General features: G+C 51.7%; 1 protein-coding gene across 1 annotated transcript; it reads left to right on the forward strand.

The window, feature by feature from the left end:
• On the forward strand, positions 1-14,429 carry CTSH (cathepsin H). Its single transcript, XM_039491929.1, has 12 exons — positions 1-169; positions 2,599-2,630; positions 3,268-3,373; positions 3,479-3,549; positions 4,036-4,140; positions 4,734-4,820; positions 5,774-5,829; positions 7,129-7,210; positions 7,303-7,371; positions 8,406-8,512; positions 13,188-13,313; positions 14,313-14,429. Exons 1-12 carry the CDS (start codon positions 55-57, stop codon positions 14,386-14,388), a joined length of 1,032 nt encoding a protein of 343 aa, XP_039347863.1. The 5' UTR covers positions 1-54; the 3' UTR covers positions 14,389-14,429.
• The last annotated feature ends 5,624 nt before the right edge of the window (positions 14,430-20,053 follow it).

Genomic DNA, 20,053 nt, shown 5'->3' on the forward strand with positions numbered 1-20,053 from the left:
TCCCCCCCCGCGCAGCACGGACCGAGCGCAGCCTGCGCCGCGCAGCCGCTGGAAATGCGCGCAGACATGCCGGCGGGGCGGCGGGCTGTGCCGGGGCTGCTGGCGGCGGCGGTCCTGCTCCTGCTCCCGCTCCCCTGCCTTAGCGGCGCCCCGGCGGCCAGCGCGGACGGTAGGCGGGGGGGTCCCGGCCCGGGGAGCGGAGGGACGGAGCCGGGCGCGCTGCGGGGGAGAAGGGCCGGCACCGGCCGGGCTCGGACCTGCCGTCGGGGGCTGCGGGCGATGGGGCCGGTGTGATGGGCGGCCACTGGGCTGCCCGGGGCGCCGCTTTCCTGCCTTGTGCTGCCGGGCAGCCGGAGCCGCTTTCACTTCTGTCTCCGGGCGCGGCGGGGGCGGGGACACGGTCCCGGGGGGCGCGGAGGGGACACGGTCCCGGGGGACACGGTCCCGGCGAGGGGGCCGGGGGGACACGGTCCCGGCGGGGGCACGGTCCCGGGGGCACGGTCCGGGGGCGCGCGGCGTGGGGTGAGCTGGGTTCCCGGCAGGTCCGGTCCGGTCCGGTTCATTCCACGGGCCCAGGGAGTCAAAGCCGCCCAGGGACCCCGGCCCCGCGCAGCGCTGAACAGCTCGGCCAGGCTCTGGGCTTGGTGGCCAGGGACCCGCCTGCTCGCCCCACGGCAAAGCCGCCAGGCTGCGAGAGACCCAGGACAGGGGCAGCAGCGGCAGGTTTGAATGTCCAGTGTCCCCCTTGCCTGGAACTGCAGCGAGTCTGGGGGGGCAAAGGCCCCGGCTGGCTGGACACTGGGTTCCAGGGTCTGAACGAGGGGAACTGACTTTGTAGGTAAAAAGAGCAGAAGTTAGTCGAGCTGGGGTGGAGCTGCTGCTGCTGCTGTTAAAGTCTGATCCCCCCACCCCACCCCCCGCCTTCTTAAAGACAAAACAAGCCCCCCATGGAGAGAGAACAGCTAGAATATGCAGCTTCTGTCTGTGGGGATGGCTTTTCTTTGCTTCCTCGCTGCTGGAAAAACAAGAGGCCCAGCGCACAGTCTCATCAGCCGCTCAGAGCCCTGCAGGGCTGGCTCCAGCGCACCAAGCCCCTCCATGCCTGGGGCAGCAAGGCGCAGGGGGCTGGGAGGGCGGCAGTCAGGCTGCCTTCGGTGGCTTGCCTGCAGAAGGTCCGCCGGTCCCGCGGCTTTGGCGGCAATTCGGCAGCGGGTATGCCAAAGGTGCGGGACCAGCGGACCTCCCGCAGGCATGCCACCGAAAGCCACCTGACTGCCATGCTTGGGGCGGCAAAATACATAGAGCTGCCCCGGGAGCCCTGGCAAACTTGTACCAGCGTCAGGCAGCTTAAGGCCCTGCTTTCTGCTCCTTTCACCTCATGGGCTCAGAGCAGCATTGCAAATGCTGCAGGCTTGGCCAGCTGAGCCAGCCCCTTGTTAAACAGAAAGCAGAAGGAGAGAGAGTTTGGAAAAAGAAGAAACAGGGAGGAAAGCGAAGGCCACCCCAGGGAGGGTGACAGCAGGACCCCAAGTCGCACATTCCAGGTGTAGTTCGCTGAAGTCAGGGGTTGCAGCAATGTCAGCTGGGCCACTGTCGGCAGACAGATACTGGGCTAGCGGGACCATTGGTCTGACCCGGTACGGCCTTTCTTAGGTTCTTCTCCCGGGTTCCCAGGAGACAGTGGCAGCCTGATGGTGGAGCTTAGTCCTTCCAGTCCACTCATCCTCCCTGGTTTGAGCTCCCTGCAAAATCTCTGTTTCTAAGGACCCCTAACGGGGGTGAAATAGCCCATCCCCCTCATTACTGTGTTCACCAAGTTGGCCTCATTTCCAGCACCCCAGTTTGGTTCCATTCCATCCCAATTCCATTCCTCTTTTGTTCACCAGTCACAATCTCAGCAAAGTCTCTGAGTCATATCGGTGACCTCTGCTCGCTCTGTAACTTTTCCTGACTGTTAAAAACAATTTCACAGAAGAGGCCGAGTTGGACAACAGCTCTTGTTTATGGAAGGGTACAGGGCTGCAGCACCCCCTGGTTTGAAGTGGTTTTCATGATCTGGAGGGTTTACAGTTTGATTCAGTGGCGCTCAGCACCCCCACCATACACATTGTTCCAGCCCCCCGGCTGAAAGGCAATTTGTTCTGTTGATATTAGGCTCTGTAAACACTGTAAATCCAGAATGCAAATTCACTTTCAGCCCCAGCATGACTTTTTAGACACCAGGTTTTGTTTTAAAACAAAATCAGATCAAACACAGGGGGGGTTGGGGTGGGGAGCAGGCAACATCCTTGTTCTAACTTTCAGTTAAAGTGGAAATTGATAGCTAATGGATGCAAACCCTTCCTTTAAGCTACATTAATATGTAACATTTTGCTTAGAAATAGGCAAAGATCAGCGAGGCTGTTATCCTAAATGAGTACAGTAGTTTATTGAAAATTACAGTTTAGTTTAATTGTTTTCACTTTATAATGTTTATTATGGTAGTAGGGAGGGGCCAGCCAAGAACAGGGCCACATTGTGCTGGGGGCTTTACAAACACAGAATAAGAGACAGGAGTTTCAAGTACTTCAACGCTTGTTTCTTTATTTCTCTTTCCAGAGGAATTTCACTTTAAGTCCTGGATGCTGCAGGTAAAACTTCTTCTTTTCAAAGTATTCAGAAGCCAAATGAACCGTCACGGGTTTCCTCCCCACAGCAGATGTTCAGAATGGTCAATCAGTGAAATAAACCTAAGCTGACTTCTGCAAAAGGAGAAAACAGACTGGTTTCATTATTGTTGTTCACCCATTTTGCACTGCAAGGGACTTCCTGGTAGGGGATTTTCCATGCTGGCAAGTGACCAGCTGCCAGGGACTCGGCCAAGGCTAAGTCTGGAGAAATACATGCTCACAATAATACTCATGCATAACTCAAATTACAAGGTGCCTCCTGCCAAGACATTTCAGATGCGGCACAGTTACATTAAACAGTGTAAAATAGCTCGCATCAAACTCCCTGCATGCACCCAAACTCTCTTTCTCCTCCACTGAGCGTGAGGACATCTCTTCTCGCTCTGGTCCTCATGGTTTTGTATGGTGGACTCGGCTCCCATTCTCCACCCCCAGCCCATCTGGGATCCGGGAGCAGTGCGTGATGGGAAATGCCCTGGCCATGTAGCTACATGTGTTTTTTAGAGGAAAATCTCCCCAGTCGTGATATGCACTGTGTGTATTTTCACTTCTGTATTCTGCACCTGCCATTGACTTCTTCTGGGTCTTTCATCATTAGAACAACAGGAAGTACAGTCTGGAGGAGTATTACCAAAGGCTGCAGATCTTTGTTGCCAATAAGAGACGAATCGACAGACACAATGCTGGGAATCATACCTTTGAAAGTAGGAGTTTATGCTTTGTAATTTAATTTCCTAATTCTCCCTTTTTATCCGGAGTGATGTTTTTGACTTAGCTCTTTGATTAATAAAACTTCTTCTTCTTTCTAGTGGCTCTAAACCAATTTTCAGACATGACATTCACAGAATTTAGAAAAAAATATCTTTGGAGTGAACCTCAGGTAAATGCATTTGTTAGTTTTGGCAGAGTTAGGGTCCCCTGGACACTTCCATACACCTTGGCTTGATTTTGTTCTGCCTCTAGTTACAGCTTTTAATGCTTTCAGGATTGTATTTTTCTTGGGAAACCAGTGGGACTGATCCTGTGGTGTGTTGAGAACGAGGATCTCAGTTAACTTTGAGGGTTGGATCAAGCCCCTGACGAGCACCCACAACTTCCATTGGCTCCACTGGGTACTATGGGGGCTCAGCACTTGCCAGGATTAGGCCCAACATAAATATTTTTCAAATCCTCGCTGCAAACAATGCTGGCATGGTGAATCTAGCCATAAGGGCTGGTGCGTGGAGCCCCAGGGTAGGGGCTTGTGACATGATAGTTGGGACCACCTCTGCCCCAGGAGGAGTAATTTCCCTGCAGGCTGCTGTCGTGTTGATGTTCCATAAGACGCAGCTCTCCGCTCATCAGAACGCTCTCCTGTTGGTTGTAGAACTGCTCGGCCACAAAAGGGAATTTCCTGGCCAGCTCCGGGCCGTGTCCTTCCGCTATCGACTGGAGGAAAAAAGGAAACTATGTGAGCCCCGTGAAGAACCAGGTAGGCAAATGTGTCAGCTCCACCGTGCTCCAAAGGGTCCTCCGGCCGGTCGCTGCCTTCGCACGTTCTGGACCAGTGGGAGAGAGGGAGGAGCTGGGGATAAAGCCACAAGGGCAAATTTCGGACATCCCCCAGCACAGCAGGTATCCTGGGGTCTGTACCGTCCCCAAAGGGGCGTCAGGGAGGGCTTACGGGAGCCCCTCCATAGGGCGAGGGGGAGCATAGGCAGGCAGACAGGTTGGGCTGGGGAACAGCTGCTCTTTATGATCCTATAGGAAAAATCCCACAAGAGCGAGTGAGGCGCCTGTCAGCCCCCCAGAATCCCACGGCTGCTAGCTGCTCCCCACTGGAAGGTGCGGCCCAGGATCAGTTGGACAGGGAACGCTAGGCGCTCCTAGGGAGAATGGCTTCCAGCGCAGAGCAGAGGCCTATGGGGTAGTGCCCATTCCCACAGGTCTGCACAGAACTCAGGGTAACCATGAAGCCCCAGCCCCTCTCCGTGATGGGATGGGATGTCTGGAGCTCCCCCTCCTGTGGGCTTTCCCCACAGCGTTAGGAACCTGCTAACCTCCTGCTCCTGGTTCCCGATGCAGGGCCCATGTGGCAGCTGCTGGACCTTTTCCACCACTGGGTGTTTAGAGTCTGCAATTGCCATAGCAACAGGAAAGCTACTGTCACTGGTAAGAGATTCTCCTTTTCAGTGCACCGCTGCCTAGCGCCTGGGGCGCGTGCCCAGGCAGGGCAGAGCCCTCCGGCAGCCCCAGCCCTCGGGTGTGCTGTCGATTCCAGTCCCCCGGCTGCTTCTCCTCAACGTCCAGGTCACGCTCTCGCGCACTCAACAGCTGCAAATACGGACGGTGCGATGTAGGCCGCTCGGCAGCGCCGTGGGAGCCCAGATCAGGGAGTCTGTCCCTCTCTAGTGTGTCTTGCTGTCCTCATTGCAGCATCTGAGCACCTCATTGTCCAAGCTGGGGCAGTACCATTCATCCGGGAAAGGGAACTGGGGACTGGCCTGCAATCCCTGGCCTGTGAGCAGATCTCGTTAGTTAATGGGACGTCGATGAGTCATTTTCCCGCAGTGCACAATGAGCCTGTGGAACTCAGTGCCACAATAAAACAGTGGATAACGGAGAACCAGATGATATAATTTAGCTATAGACTTTTAAAAGGCTTTTCATTACTGGGGCCAAGAGTGGAGCAGGATTCCAAAAGGGATTAGCCATTTGTAGGGGTAACAGACTCTCCAGAGCGGTTGCAGCAAGTCTTGAAAATAAACAAGAGCATGGGAAGGGATCTAAACCATCCTGCTCTGGGCACGAGCCAACCTCTAGCTACAGGGGCTGGGAGGAACATTCCCTGCAGGCCAGTTAGCCCGTAGCTGCCTGCTGCGGGGTTCCTTGCACCTTCCTGCGCAGTAGCTGGTGCTGGTCCCCATCAGCGACACGCGAGCGGACAGCACGGTCCCTGGCTCAGAGCCACTCTAGCAATCCCTGATCGCACAAGATGAACCCCCACTGGTGTGCAGTAAGGAAAAGGCTTCAGTGTGATCCTGTCTGCCATGTATCGTGTATTTAAAGTGACAGAGAAGGAGAGTGCTCTTCTGAATATGCGCTGATTCCAAGTGTTTCTCTAGGCAGAGCAACAGCTGGTTGACTGTGCTCAGGACTTCAATAACCATGGATGCAGTGGGTAAGTAGCGTAAGCTGGGACCTACTAGAGGTAAGGGAACCCGGCACTCGGCGCCTGGGGGTCCAGAATTCCCACCTTTCTGGAATATGTGATGTGTGGAGTTTATTGGGCTTCCCAACCCTCAAGGTTTCTCCCTCCCATTGGCTGTTTGGCCACATCTCTACTACGACAGTTCCTGGTGGCTGAACGCTGCAGGGGAAAGTGAGCGAGGTTTTGGCAGTTTCCCTGGCTGGATGACATTTGTCAGCGAGGCTCTACATTGAGCGTGAACCCGAAGGCCCCCACAGACACCTCGTCTTCGCCTTCGGGAAGCTCTGCTGGCTTTCTTAATGTGAAAGCTGCAGAAAATAAGCCCTTTTCAAATCCACTGCCTCCCCTGAAGCGCACGAGCACCTTCGTCGTACGAGACCATGTTCTGGCACCATCTTTGGGACGTTCTCAACTCCTCACCTGGCTGCTTCTGGCCAGTCCTTGTCCTCCTGTAAACAAGTTGTCAGAGAATTGCTGCAGGGGGCTGAGCCCCTCCACCCCCCACCCCACCCCATCACAGGATGGGGGAAGGGACAGGAGCAGCTCCTCACTCGAGGCTGGGGATCTCCTTGCCATCCTCTTCTTGTGCAGCACGGGGATCACAGTCAAGAGCATCCTGGCCACAGGCACCCAGAAAAGGTCTTTCAGCCCGAGGGCCAAATTCACCCTGCCCCAGAGTTGAACTGGTGCCTCACAGGGACTGGACTTGGGTGGCAAAGATGGCTTGGTGCCTCCTGTGTGTTGGAGCTGCTGGGGCCTGTTCTTCCCCCAACACAGGTTAGACTGGGGGGGGGGGCTGCTTTAACTTGCTTCTCTATGGGCAGTTTGGTAGCCAGGGTCTAGGAACGGCCCAGCCACGTTTCCCTCCCCCACAAATATCCCTGATGTGCATCCTGCACCAGGGTTCCCAACGGGGGCTGGGGGAGGGGTGTAAGTCTGGAGTGGCTGATTCTGGAGCTGTTGGGGGCTCTTCTAATCCAGGGGAATTCATTGCTCCTCTGCCCCACCCACGCTGCCCACCAGGGACTTTAGGGCTATGATGGGTCAGGCCCTGGGAGGAGAGGGGTAGCTGGGATGTGAAGGGTGGGTGACATTTCCAGGTCCGGTGCTGTTAGTGGTACAGGATGCCTCCTCCCGCTGCCCATGCTCAGATCACAGTCCAGACACTTTATGGCTAATCCTTTGAGAGGAAGCATATGGACTGATTTTTGCAGAAGATACAGTGTCGTTGCCCTAATAAACTCACCGTTTTGCTGTGGTGTTTTTCAGGGGCCTGCCAAGCCAAGCTTTTGAGTACATCCTGTATAACAAAGGGCTCCAAGGAGAGGATACGTATCCTTACCGGGCTCAGGTATTCTTACCAGTGCTGCAGAAGCGTAATCCAACACTGGACGCGCTGCTGACGAACCTGGGTTTAACGTTGATTCCTTTGTGTTTGCACAGAACGGCACCTGCAAATTTCAGCCAGAAAAGGCTATCGCTTTTGTCAAAGATGTTGTCAATATCACCCTGGTAAGTTCCTCAGGCTTCGATTTACCAGTCGCTAATGCAGGGAGAGGCCCTGGGAGTGGGGTGGCCGGTGCAGCATGCACAGTCAGGCGGTTGCTTCTCAAACGAGGCTGGTCTGTTTCTGTGCGTCACCAGTGAAGCTAATTTCCTGGATGTCCCTGGGCTCAGTGGACTATTTTGGCACCTAAGTTACTATATGAAGGCTTTGATGTCGACCGCCTTCTGCTGAGAGGCCAGGGCACTGCCCTTGGTGCCATTGTTTCAGAAAGTTACCGGGACAATTCTGAGTCACCGCAAGGCTGTCTTCATTGGCGCTGATATTTGCCATGGACGTGGGTCTGTGCACACTAACGGGCTGTAGAACCTGGTTGTTAGTATTTCGTAACAAGCCAACCTCTCTGCACCATTCCGCCGGCTGGACTGAAAATAGCTTGTTTCCCGTGGTTTTAAAGCACTCTGTGCACGGTAGACAGCTCGCAGGTACTGGCTCAGAAAGTGTTTACAGCCGAACCGGCGAATCCAGAAGGGACAAGGGCTGCACCTACTACTTCATTCTGCTCCAGTTTGTTTCTCTCCTCTCTGCTCCCCACTTTCGTTCCCCATTATACAACTCACGGGTCGTGCCTGCAGCAAACTCCTGCTGCCTCTAGAGGGCAGTCAAAGCACACTACTGTACAGCCTCTGCAGCTGTGGAGTGGCCCGTGGCCAGCTCTTGCTGCTGGCACATGAGCCTGCGTAAAACAGACGGCTCTGCTAGCAGCTCTTCCACAGAGTCGGTCTCCTATCTCCTGGGAGCAAGGCTGGCCCCGTGGATGTTAGCAAGGCCTGGCCTTGCCCTACCTGGGGGGCCCAGCTGTGCTGCTCCCCTGTGAACAGGGCCGACGTGTCCGCCATCCGTGTGTGTTTCCTCACTTGCACAGAAGAGGAAGGGAGGTTTATCCACAACCCCAGCTTGGCCATGTCTGTCTTTCTGGGGTGTCTGCCCTGTAGTGACGCTGACCAAGAAGTAAATAACGCTTGGAATTTTCTCCTTCCAGTACGATGAGCCGGGCATGGTGGAAGCGGTGGGGAAGCATAATCCCGTTAGCTTCGCTTTTGAGGTGACTGGTGACTTCGTGAGCTACAGTAAAGGCATTTACTCCAAGTGAGTATTTCTGAATGCAGAAGATGCAGGTAAACCATAGCAGCCGAGTTGCTTTATCATGTTCATTCCCCAGCTGGTTTCCCTTTGTGTTCCCGACTAGCATGTTTTAAAGACAAAGACAAACAGAATGGGAAGCTGGAAGTTAATCTCTGAGTTCGGTAGCGTAGAGTAACAAATCGGGGCCTGCAATGTAGTTGCAACTTACAATGGGAGTAGAGCCAGTCAAAAACCACTGAAGATTGTTCACAAAACACTTTGCATTTTTTAAATGGAATTGAAATGCTCTTGACCAGCTCCAAGTCGGAGCCAGTCCCTGAACGAGCTGCTGTTGCTTGAGACAATCCGGGGAAGGTCCAGTCACTGGGAGAGGCCTGTGGGAGCTCAGCAGGTTATGTGTGACCCGTGAGATGTTTGCCTGCAAACTCCCATAACAAACCTGGGGGAAATTCATTCCACTGCTTAAAGCCCGTGTGTTTGAGCTCTGTGCAGGGGAGTGTGGGAAATCGGCCTTGGTAATGCCAGGCGAGGGTGTGGGGCAGACATGCAGCCTCACTGTGGTGGCTCTTCCATCCTAGGGGCAGTAATAGCAGCTGCTAAGTGGCCAGCACAGAGACCATTTCTAAGCAGGTGAGAGGCACGCCCGTGCCCTGGTGCGCCTGCTCAACCATCCAGCCTTCCACTGTACTGCACCGTGCAGGGCTTAATTGGTGCCACGGACCATCTCTGCACCCGGGGTGAATTTCCCCCAAGGAGTATCCAGGAGGCGAAATGGGTCTCATCCTACCATGTGAGGGATAATATATATTGTTGTCCTTTGGCCTGAGCGGTTCACCAATATTCTGGGCCTTGCAGGGTTGTTTCTGTTTGGATGAGAAGTCAGTGACAGGAGTTGCATGTAGACTTGGTATAATCTTGGTTATTTACAAAGAGTGCACCCAAAGGCCTGTCTCCCTGAACACAGCAGAAACAAGCAGCAGTAGGCAGTTTCCTTGCTCAGAAATCCCCACATCTGACACTCCAGTGAGCTCTGTGCCCAAGAAACCCTGTCTCTCTGCTTCCTCTCCAGGTCACACTCACAACTCCTTCCCCTATCTTTCTGCCTCCAGCATACACAGCCTGGAACTGCTATCCCAGCTGCTGAGCCTCCAAGCAGGGAAACCCCTGTTAATCTACCTGGGCTAGCTCTGCTCAGGCCTGGCCTTGTGGCCTTGGGCAGGAGCCTCCATTGTCTGCAGCAGCTTCACTGCACAAAGGGGCTTAATTGCTCCTTCCATTGAGCCTGAAAGAGGTGCTTGGCACCCACTGGCTGCTGCAAGGTCCGTGATTTGTCTCTGGATCAGAGATCTCCCTGATAGCAGCCGTCAGCACCTTCCATCATGACAGTGTTTAATTGGATCCATTCATCTATCCAGGTACTTTCATAGCCGCCCATCACCATAGTGTCTGAGCCCCGATCTGTTTCTCCGGCTTTATTGTTCTTAAAGGCACATTTCCAGTCTGTGAGTGTGGTGTGCATAGAACTCCTCTCACAGGAGCTGACTTCTAGTTTGCCTCGGGGGTGCTCCACCCCTGCTCCACCCTGAGGCCATGCCCGCACTCCACCCGTTCCCCTGGGGTCCGGCTTCACCACACCTCTTCCTGCCCCTGCTCCAGCCCCCCTCCCCCCCTCGGAGGCCGCTCTCCCGCAAGCCCTCCCTGAGCCGCCGAACAGCTGTGGCTGGTGGGTGCTGAACACCCACTACTTTTTTTCCATGGGTGCTCCAGCCCTGGAGCACCCACGGAGTCGGTGGCTACGCTCCCTCTACTTCCATCAGTTTTCCCTGGAGGCATCTTTGGATTTCTGGAGCACCCACGTCATCAGTTGGGATGCTTGTAGCTGTGCCAAGGAACATGTGTCTGTTATACCAGCAGCCTTGGGTGAGCTGACCTCTGGGGAGAGGACAATATTTAGAACGCTTGAAAATACCCAGAGTGGGCTGTGGTGCTGAAGGTCAATAGGAAGCTCTGCGGGCCAGATCTGTTTGAGACCCAAAGATGTAGATAGGCACTTAGTGCAATTTATAAAAGCACCTAAGCAGGTTAGGTGCCCAATGCCCATTGATTTCCAATGGGAGTTGGGCACCTACCTCACACAAGGTGCTTTTGACAATCCCGTTAGTCGCCTCCCTGCATCCTGAGGCACCTGAACTCCTTTGTAAATCTGGACCTAAAAGAAAAGGGGCAAAGGGAGAAGTGTGGGTTTGAGGATGGGAACTGATCGGGAGAGCAGTGTGGCCACTCCACAGCCAAGGCGAGGAGCTGCCTAAGAGGCTGCTGATGAGATTTCGGAGAGGCTGGGAAGCCAGCCGTGGCAGGACAGATGAATTCCTATTCCTGTGTGCAGTGGGGAGAGAGCTGGAAGGCACCCGTTTGAGAATGCACCAAGTGGGTGATGGAGGCTGGCAGCATGGGCTGGTCAGAGGGGAGCATCAGCTACTTGATAGGGAATGACAGATGATGGGTCAGGTGGGGATAGGCCGGGAGGAGCCTCGAAAGTGAAGATGGGCAGCTCGTGTTTGATACAGCAGAGCAGGGGGGTCTGTGGAGGGATGCAAAGGCGGGTAACACGAGTCACGAGAGGCGCTGGAAGGAAGATCTCTGCAGCAGCGTTCTGAATGGGTGTGAGCAGGGCCAGGTCGCATTTGTCAAGGCCGGAGAAGAAGACGCTGCAGTAACGGAAGTGAGAGGACGAGAATCTGGACACGAGTTTTTTGCCGTGTGGCTGAATAAGGAAAGGCGGATCTTAGAGATGTTACGCAGAAAGAATCTGCAAGACTTGGGCACAGCCTGGATGCGAGGCCCTAGAGAGAGGGCTGAGTCGAAGCTGATGCCAGGTGATGAGCCTGAGTAGCAGGTAGTGTTGTGGTTCTCCACGGGGTCGAGAAAGGCGTGTGGGGGAGGGTAAGGCTCTGTGTGAGCCATGTGGCACTTGAGCTGATGGCTAGACAGCCATGAGACAGTGTCAGAGAGACAGGCCGAGATTTTAGCTTGGACAGGAGGAGGCAGGTCTGGTGTAGAAAGATCAATCTGTCAGTCAGCACAGCGATGGTAAAGGAATCAGTGTTTGTGGCTGAGATGCACAGAGATAAGGTGCAGAGGGGAAGTGAAGTCAGAGGTTCGTGTTCCCCTCATGAGTAAGCAGAGACGTGATAAACAGATATAAAATCACAAATGCCGAGAGAAGGTCGATTGGGGCTTCTAGTCTCATAACACAAGCCCAAGGGGACGTGCAATTAAATTGAAAAGTGGGAAATTCAAAACCAATGAAAGGAAATACTTCTTCACCCAACTCATCATTAGACCATGGAACTCACTGCCACAGGAAGCCGTTGAGGTGAAGAATTTAGGAAGATTCAAGAAGGGGTTGGATGTTTATATGAATAACTTAGAATATCCAGAGTAATGGTTAATCCTAACACACATTTTGGCAGGGATATTAAACCTCATGTCTCCAGGTTTAAGCCACCCTCTGACTAGCAGAGACCAGGGTGAGACCTAATGGGGGGGGGCGGGGGCGCAGATTGTCCCACATCTGTGACTGTGGGGTTCTTACATTTTCACCCAGAGCGTCTGGTTCTAGCCACTGCCAGGGTCAGGATCTGGGATGTGATGGACCGTGGATCTGATCCAACCTAGCAGTTCCTGCGTGTGTTTGAGAGGTGCCCGTATTTGGATTATAATGGCTCTGTGATCTATACTCACCCTCTTCCCGCCCCCTGGGCCCGTGATTTATGAGTCCACACCGACCATTCGTCAGTGCCTGCATTTCAAAAACTTCTTTAGATGCAGTTCTACAAATAATCTGGGACCTCTCCCCTGCTGGGACGTTCCCCCCTGGGGGTTGGAGCGCTCCTGCAGTCACGGGTTTCCGTAAAACTGTAAGATGAACCACAGCGCTCCAGTGGAAATGGCCGTCAGCCTAGAGACATGGGCTGAATGGCCCTGCTGCCTCGGCTGGGAAGTGTTCAGTACAGAAATCAATACGCTGATTTTAACAGTTACAAAATTCCCTCTTGGTGAAATCCTCTGGCACGTCATGCTGAACACATCCCCGAATGCCCCGTCCCGCCCAGGCTACCCAAGCATCAGCTTCAACTGAACGGAAACGAAGATGCGAGTGAAGTTGCTGCGCATCTTTAGTCTGTTTTCCTTTAAGAAACTGGTTGTGTTAAAGGACCACGGTGTCCCGCGTGTGGGGCATGGGAGCTCGTGCAGTATTCTCAGAGCAGTGGGTTAGAGTGGTCCATTCTCTTTAAAATAAGAGAGATCCAGTGTCAGCCAAGATCCTGCAGATGCACTAGTAGGTAGCGTCACTCACAGCTCCAGTCCCATTGAATAACTGTACTTCGTGCAGAAGTGTTTGCAGATCAGGCCCTGAAACTTGAAGGCTGAGCAAATTGTTACAGCGGCAGCTAAGACCTTTCACTTTGCACCACCAAAATTCATATGCTAATTTCTTTCATTGTAGTTCAGTCTTGTGAGTAATCCTGTTGATGTGAATTGCCTCTTTCCACTGAATAATGCTTAGCACTTTTATAGCCTTTTATATCAGCAGAGTACAGTGACTAATTAAGGATTAACGACAAACTAGGTTTTCATATAATAAATGTGCTTTATTTTTGCCTTTTGTTTGCAGCCCAACGTGTGATAAGACTCCAGACAAAGTGAACCATGCAGTTCTGGCTGTGGGTTATGGAGAAGAAAACGGAACTCCCTATTGGATCGTTAAAAACTCTTGGGGCCCATTGTGGGGCATGGACGGGTAAGCAGCTTCTGACTGACGTCCACCACAGCTGGGCACGCTATGACCTAACTGAATCTAATCAAGAACCTCGCATGCCAGTGTGCCTAAAGATCACCAATCGGTTCTAAGCGACCGTTTATCAACTAGGGAGCAGCCATGCTTTCTGCAAAGAAGCTAGTGCAATGGCTGAGGGTGTTAGCAGCTTGAAACTGCTACGTGAGACTGGTAAGATCAGCATCCACGTATTATAAAGAAAGCCCTTTTGGAGCCACCGTACAGTCAGGCAGGGCGCTTCTGTGAGAGGCTCAGGCTGGGAGTTTATCCTGTGGGGGTTTCTCAACATTTGTCATAAGAGCCCTCCCTCGTACAGGGGAAAACTTATCCTGGGACACTTCCTGGCCCCGGGCTTGCTGCTTCACACTGGCGTGCTGGCGCAAAGTACCACAAGCCTGGCTTATCTGCAGGGGAGCTGGAACTAGGGGTACTGGGGGTGCAGCAGCACCCCCTGGCTTGAAGGAACAAGAACCACCAAATACATGGTTTCCTGCTTGCCTGGCTACATGAGGAGTTCTCCCTGTGGTGGTGTAGCCAGCTCTCTGGGACTCCCAGCATCCCATGACAAGAAGGCCAAGGGCAGGTGAGAACAGGGCTTGGCTGGTAGGCCCTGCCATCCAGCAACCCAGCCACTCACATTGCTAGCAGATACAACTTAGAGCAGCCCCAAGGGTGAAAGGCAAATTTTGCAGGATTGGGCACTAACTTGGCTAGTTTATGAAAGTGACTGTGCCAATGAATTCCATTGCCTGGTGCAATCCCATCATTTGCAAAAACAAAAGACTCTGACGTACATCAACTCCTTGCACTGATAGGAGAAGGGAATTTACTTACGTTGTGCAGAATGACGCAGGTCAGAACCGTGGGTGACATGGTAACCTCATGCCAGGTCAGTTGTGTCTCGTGCTGCTGGAGGAGAGTAATGGGGAGTGCTCACTAATCTGTGTTTGTTTCTCCTTTTAGCTACTTCTATATTGAACGTGGCAAGAATATGTGTGGTCTCGCTGCGTGTGCATCGTATCCAATTCCTCAGGTCTAAGGCGGTGTCAATAGCTGGGAAGAGTGGCCAAGGAAAGGAACCAGGCTATTGTGTAAGAGGCTCCTAAACCCCAAAGTTCAGTATGTTGGAAAAACGAGAGATGGCAAAGGTCCAATAAGGTCCTGATCCTGCACTGAGCTCCACGCAGGCAGACTCCTGCATTTGTGCAGTGCTCATTGCAGGAGCCAGACCTAAGTCACCTCCTCCAAATACATGTATGTTTCTCTATAGCAGCGGTTCTCAAACTGGGGTCCTTCCAGGGGGTCTGTGAGTCATGTCCGGGGCCGCGGGCCCTGCTGATCAACCCCTCCTCTTCCCTCCCAGTGCCTCCTGCATGCTGCGGAACTGGCGCACTCGGGGAGGGGGCGGGAAGAGGAGGGGCAGAGGTGGGGCAGGTGTGGGGCCTTGGGGGAAGGGGGTGGAGTGGGGGCTGAGGCTGAGCGGGGGTTGAGCACCTCCAAGAAAATTAGAAGCCAGCTTGGGGGTCCATGAAAAAATTTAAATCAAAATGAGGGTCCTTATGTTTCTAAAGTTTGAGAACCGCTGCTCTGTAGTAAATTCTCCAGCATTGTGGCATGTTCCATGGACAGGGCTGAGAGCCAGAAACTCGTGTCTTCTAATCCCAGCTCAGATCGATTTACCATGTGCTCTAGGGAAAGTTTCTGAGACTTGTTGCCTCAGTTTCCCCTTTTGTAAAATGGGGGTAATACTACTTAACCTACCTCTCGGGGTGTGGCGATGGTTGATTAGATAATGTTTGTAAAGCACTTGGATGCTGAACGCGCTGTGCAGTTGTTGTATGATTATTAAGTAGCATTTGTCAGCCCAGTTTGAAATTACTCCAGTAAGGAGGTTTCCCCTTCCCTGGGGAGACTGTCCTGCATGTCAGCAGATCTCCCTTATGGGAAATCTGTATTCTTCTGACAAATGATCTGTTTTTAATAAGTGCTAAGAAGTGTGTAAGAAAGCTGTGTCTATTTTCATTAAATCTAAGATTTGATTATTTTTACTAAAATAAAGAATATTTTAATGAATATTAAAAAGAATCAATGATTTTCTATTCAGTTAAGGAAAAAGCAGAAACCTTAATGTCAGGTATTTCAATATATTCTGTTTTAAGAGGACTTGTCATGTATGCAGAAGGGATTTCAGCTGTGTCATTTCCTGTTGCAGTAACACCACCAAGACATTACTGTGTGTTATGGAAACGAATAAAAACAACTTGTCATTTTTGTGGTATCTTTTGTGTTGCCTTCTCAATGTTTCTTTCATTAATTTAGTGTTTGTGAAAGGTGCTCCATTAGCATTTGAAGTTCTTTCCTTTGGAGTTTTGCCATTGAGTTCAATAGGAGCAGGACTGAATCCTTCGTCTTTGGACAAATAGATCACCAGTTTTTTGTAGTGCTTTAACTATATCAGTTTCTAAATTGATACAATTAAAATTGGTACAACGCCCCCTCCAGTGTGGATGCAGTTAAACTGGTTTAAAGGTGCTTATATCAGAATAGCTTATTTCTGTAAATAACCTGAGGAACTGATCTTGTTAAAGTGGTACAAAAGCTTTCTGTAGACAAGCCTCAAATCAAGGTCACCACCCCAAAGTGTTTACAAAGTAGGACCCCAGTCCTGCAGGATACCCCATGCAGTGGACCCATGTGGAACCCTACTTATGTCACTGTTACTACTCATGTGCATAAAGCTGAGAACAGGTGTAAGACTTTGCAAGATCAGGGTCATAATTTGAATCAGTGGACTGACATCTGCTTACAGGAGCTCTGGGTTTAGCCTATAGAATTTGGGTTCAATCTGATATGCACATGTGCCAGTGGTATGTTCCGAGAGCAACTAGTCGTGTGTTGCTGCAAAAATGCCCAATAGCTGATTCTACAAAGAACATAGCGATGTGTCCATGAATTTCTGGTCAAAGTCAAACCCAGAATGTCCATTAAAATGCACTCCTAAGATTATGCAGCATTTTAAAAATAGCAGAGTAAATCATTAAGGTGGCCTGATATGTTCTAAGACTGTTTTCAGTTGCTGATAACTTTTCCAAACCTAAGCCATTTGGGCTGAAATTTTCCATGCTTGGAGTCTGCCTCAGGCAAAAGTTTTCTGGAAAATTTCAGCTAAATCAGTTCATCCATTTTTTCAGAACAAGATTAGGGAAATAGACATGCCCAGAAATCTTTTCAACAGTTCAGCGGATGATCTCCAGCACTTCCCTCTTTTGGAGGGGAGACGTGACATTTTGCAAGGGAGTTCCACTGGTTTGGAGGAAAGCCAAGGCCTCATCCTTATGAAAATCCACCCAAATTTGGTTAAGTTATCAGCCTCTGAAAGTCTGTTTCCACATGCTCAGTAGAGACTTGTTAGAGTTTGGAATTGGCAACTAAATTCTCCACATTCTGTCTGCTCTGAGCATGCTCCAGTCCCTCACAGGATGTATGTCCAGGTCTGGAGCCGTGCGGTGCAGAGAAGGCCACCCAGCAAACTCTACATGCTGTGTGAGCTCTGGAGCAGAGCTCTGGTGACCGCTGTAGTGCAGAGAAAATCTCGGGGCAAACTGGAGAAAGGCAAATGTTTAATCAGCAGGCTTGAACTGCTGCCCGCAGCCCCACCAAGGGGACACAGGAAGACAGCCCCTAGAACAGCTGAGAGGCTGCAATAGCAGTCACAGAAGAGTCTTGTGCCAGCTCCAAACCCGGGATTCAGGTTGGGATGTGGACACTTTCTGCCCCTTTCCCCTAGTCTCTGCCCAACTACCCCCAGGAAAATCATGGTTTGCTGGGTGTTGAAAATTGTGCCATAGAGAGTATTAGACATGAACCCCTTTGAAATCTCCTAAAAGCCAGTTCTGAACAGCAACCTTCTGAGTGCTACCATGGGTCTCCGGGAATGAATGCCTCACTGGTACACCAGGAAGAATCCCAATGGCTTTCCTCTCAGTGAAATCTCAGGGGTTGCCAGAGCCTCGGTGCAGCAATTCCTTATAAATCACGCTTTCAGAAGGAAGCCTTTCAGTGAGTGAAAGGAAACTACCAGCATAATGATGTCCTTTATTCACCACCGCAAACAAAACACTAGTGGTGCAAAGGAGTGCAGCTGTAATATTGTTTTCATAATTGCTTTTGTTTAAAAATTGGATAGCACAATGTTTTTGAACTGCTGCCATGCTAATAGAATGTTCGGTGGTATACAAAGTGCTCTGTCAAGGAAACAAAGGTGATGTGAGAAGCTATAGTGATTAAAACTGGGAGGTTATTTACCAGCTAAGGGGCTTGTTAGTACAGTATTTAGCAAAAGAGTTAATCACAGAAACAACGTGTCAGATGTGGAAAAATATGTAAAGTCTCCAAATTCAGGCTTTCCCTATTACTTGAGTTTATCTGCTTTGAGAATGGAAATATGCCAACGAAGATGGAAAAGATGGTTTTGTAGTTAAATCACAGAAATGAGAGTTGAGAAATCCAGATTTTATCCTTTGGGCTACCACAGACTTCCTGTGTGACCTCAGCAAATTACACAACCTCTCTGGTCTGATGGCAACAGACGCAGTTGGGTTATGCCAGGGCTGAATTTGAGTTCCAGGCTCTGAGGCAGAGCTGTTAGACTAGGAGAAAGGGAGATTGGCAAATAATTTAATGAATAAACCCAGCAGCTTTGCACTACTGTTATTTCTGAATCTGAATCCTTACATGCCGTCAGCCATTGCTTAGGGCATGGACAGTTTGGGTCATGTTATCAGTTATTTGTGAGTATTCAGGTAGCTGCAGGTTTATTCTTCGAAATAGTTTGTGATTATAAACATGGAAAGATTTAAAATAGTCTCTAGCTGAACATTTCCCAACTATTTTTATGGCTGAGTTGCTTTGTGGGGAGATTCTGAGCCTCTGATGAATAATCAGTTCTGTACATAAATCAAATTTACAAACTGTGCATTAGTGTAAAATCTGTATGTCCAGGGAGCCACATGTGCACATGAAAAGACAGAGCTTGACCCAAGGTATGGAAATTACCTAGTCAGTACCGTACTGAGTAGCTACCTGATGAGAACCCCCCTTTTCAGATAATATCTATACCTGAGTTGTGTATATAATGTACCTGACATTTCCCAGTGTACTGGCTATCATGCCTTTGTATTTTGTATAGCAGGCTTCCTGCGTGAAGAGAATTAACAAATTCCAAAAGATTTTGGCTGCTTTTCTGAATTGTCCTTGTTTGTTTGAAATTGCCTAACTGCTCAGTGCTAGAGAGAAACTTCCTCTCTGGCAGGTTATTCCAAGATTGTCCACTAAGAGGTTATTGCACCTTGCTCTGAAGCAGCTTGTGCTGGGCACTGTCAAGAGGCAGGACACTGGACTAGAGGGACCCTGGACCAATCTGGTCTGACAAGCCCTATATCCCTAAACCTACTGCTTAGTTTCCCACACGCCACTCCATCTGTGTCAGATACGAATCACATCCTGTTTGTTCCTCCATTCCTGCACTTGGGCCAGAGATTGAGGGTGTCACAAAAGTGGCTTTATGTTACCTCTGCATGCCCTGTCTTTTGAGTCTGCACAGCTTCTGGTGTACGCCAGAGCCGACTCAGAGCTCTCCAAGCACACACGTCACCATGCACCAGCTTGGGGAGAGCAGGGTGCTCAGTGCCACGCAGGGAACAGGTGCACAGGAGTCGTGCATGGCCGGGATGGTGTCCGACTGGGGGCAGGACAAAGGCTGCAGGTGCGGGGGCTAGTGGATGGAGGTTTCCTGTTAAGCTGAAGGGTGGGGGGCTCGGGATTCTCTGCTCTATCGCAGACCAGGCTAAGTGACACCCTGATTCCCAGGGCGCTCGTTATCCTCCCCATGGATAATGAGTCAGCAGGGTGCCGGCCTAGGTCACGACCCTGGTTGTAACAGGCCCAGAAGCAGCACCATGCAATGGGCTCAGCACTGACCTCTGAGCAGGCCCTGCCGATCGAGGCTGAGCCCCATTCACCCCATGACGCCCCATCATCAAACCGCCCGGCCCCGTTCCGGGGGGCATCAGGGTGGGGAATATGGAATAGCCACCAAACAACCCACCCAGAATGATGTGCTCCAGAACCCCCTGCCAGCAGCAGAATGGAGTGATCCTGACCCCCCCCCCCAGCAGCAGCAGAATGGGTAATCCTGCCCCCCCCGCCAGCAGCAGAATGGAGTGATCCTGACCCCCCCCCCCAGCAGCAGCAGAATGGGTAATCCTGATCCCCCCCCCTGTCAGCTGCAGAAAGGGTAATCCTGACCCCCCCCGCCAGCTGCAGAATGGACTGATCCTGACCCCATCAGCAGCGGAATGGAGTGATCCTGACCCTTCCTCCCCCCGCCAGCTGCAGAATGGAGTGAACTGACACCCCCCCCGGTGCAGAATGGAATCACCCTGAACCCTCCCATCCCGAACGGAGTGATCTGAACACCCCAGTCCCCCCGCCAGCTGCAGAATGGATGATCCTGACTCCCCGTCAGCCGCAGAATGGAATGATCCGACCCCCCCCCCCAAGATGCAGAATGGAGTGATCCTGACCCACCGCCATCTCCAGAATAAGTTCGCCCTGAAGTCGGCGCTAGAACTGACAGCCCCAGTCTTGAAATTAGTTAGCCCCCACTACAGAATGGAACGGCCCCAAACTTATGCTCCCCCCGC

Source organism: Mauremys reevesii, linkage group 10 (assembly GCF_016161935.1).
Source record: "Mauremys reevesii isolate NIE-2019 linkage group 10, ASM1616193v1, whole genome shotgun sequence".
NCBI lineage: Eukaryota > Metazoa > Chordata > Testudines > Geoemydidae > Mauremys > Mauremys reevesii.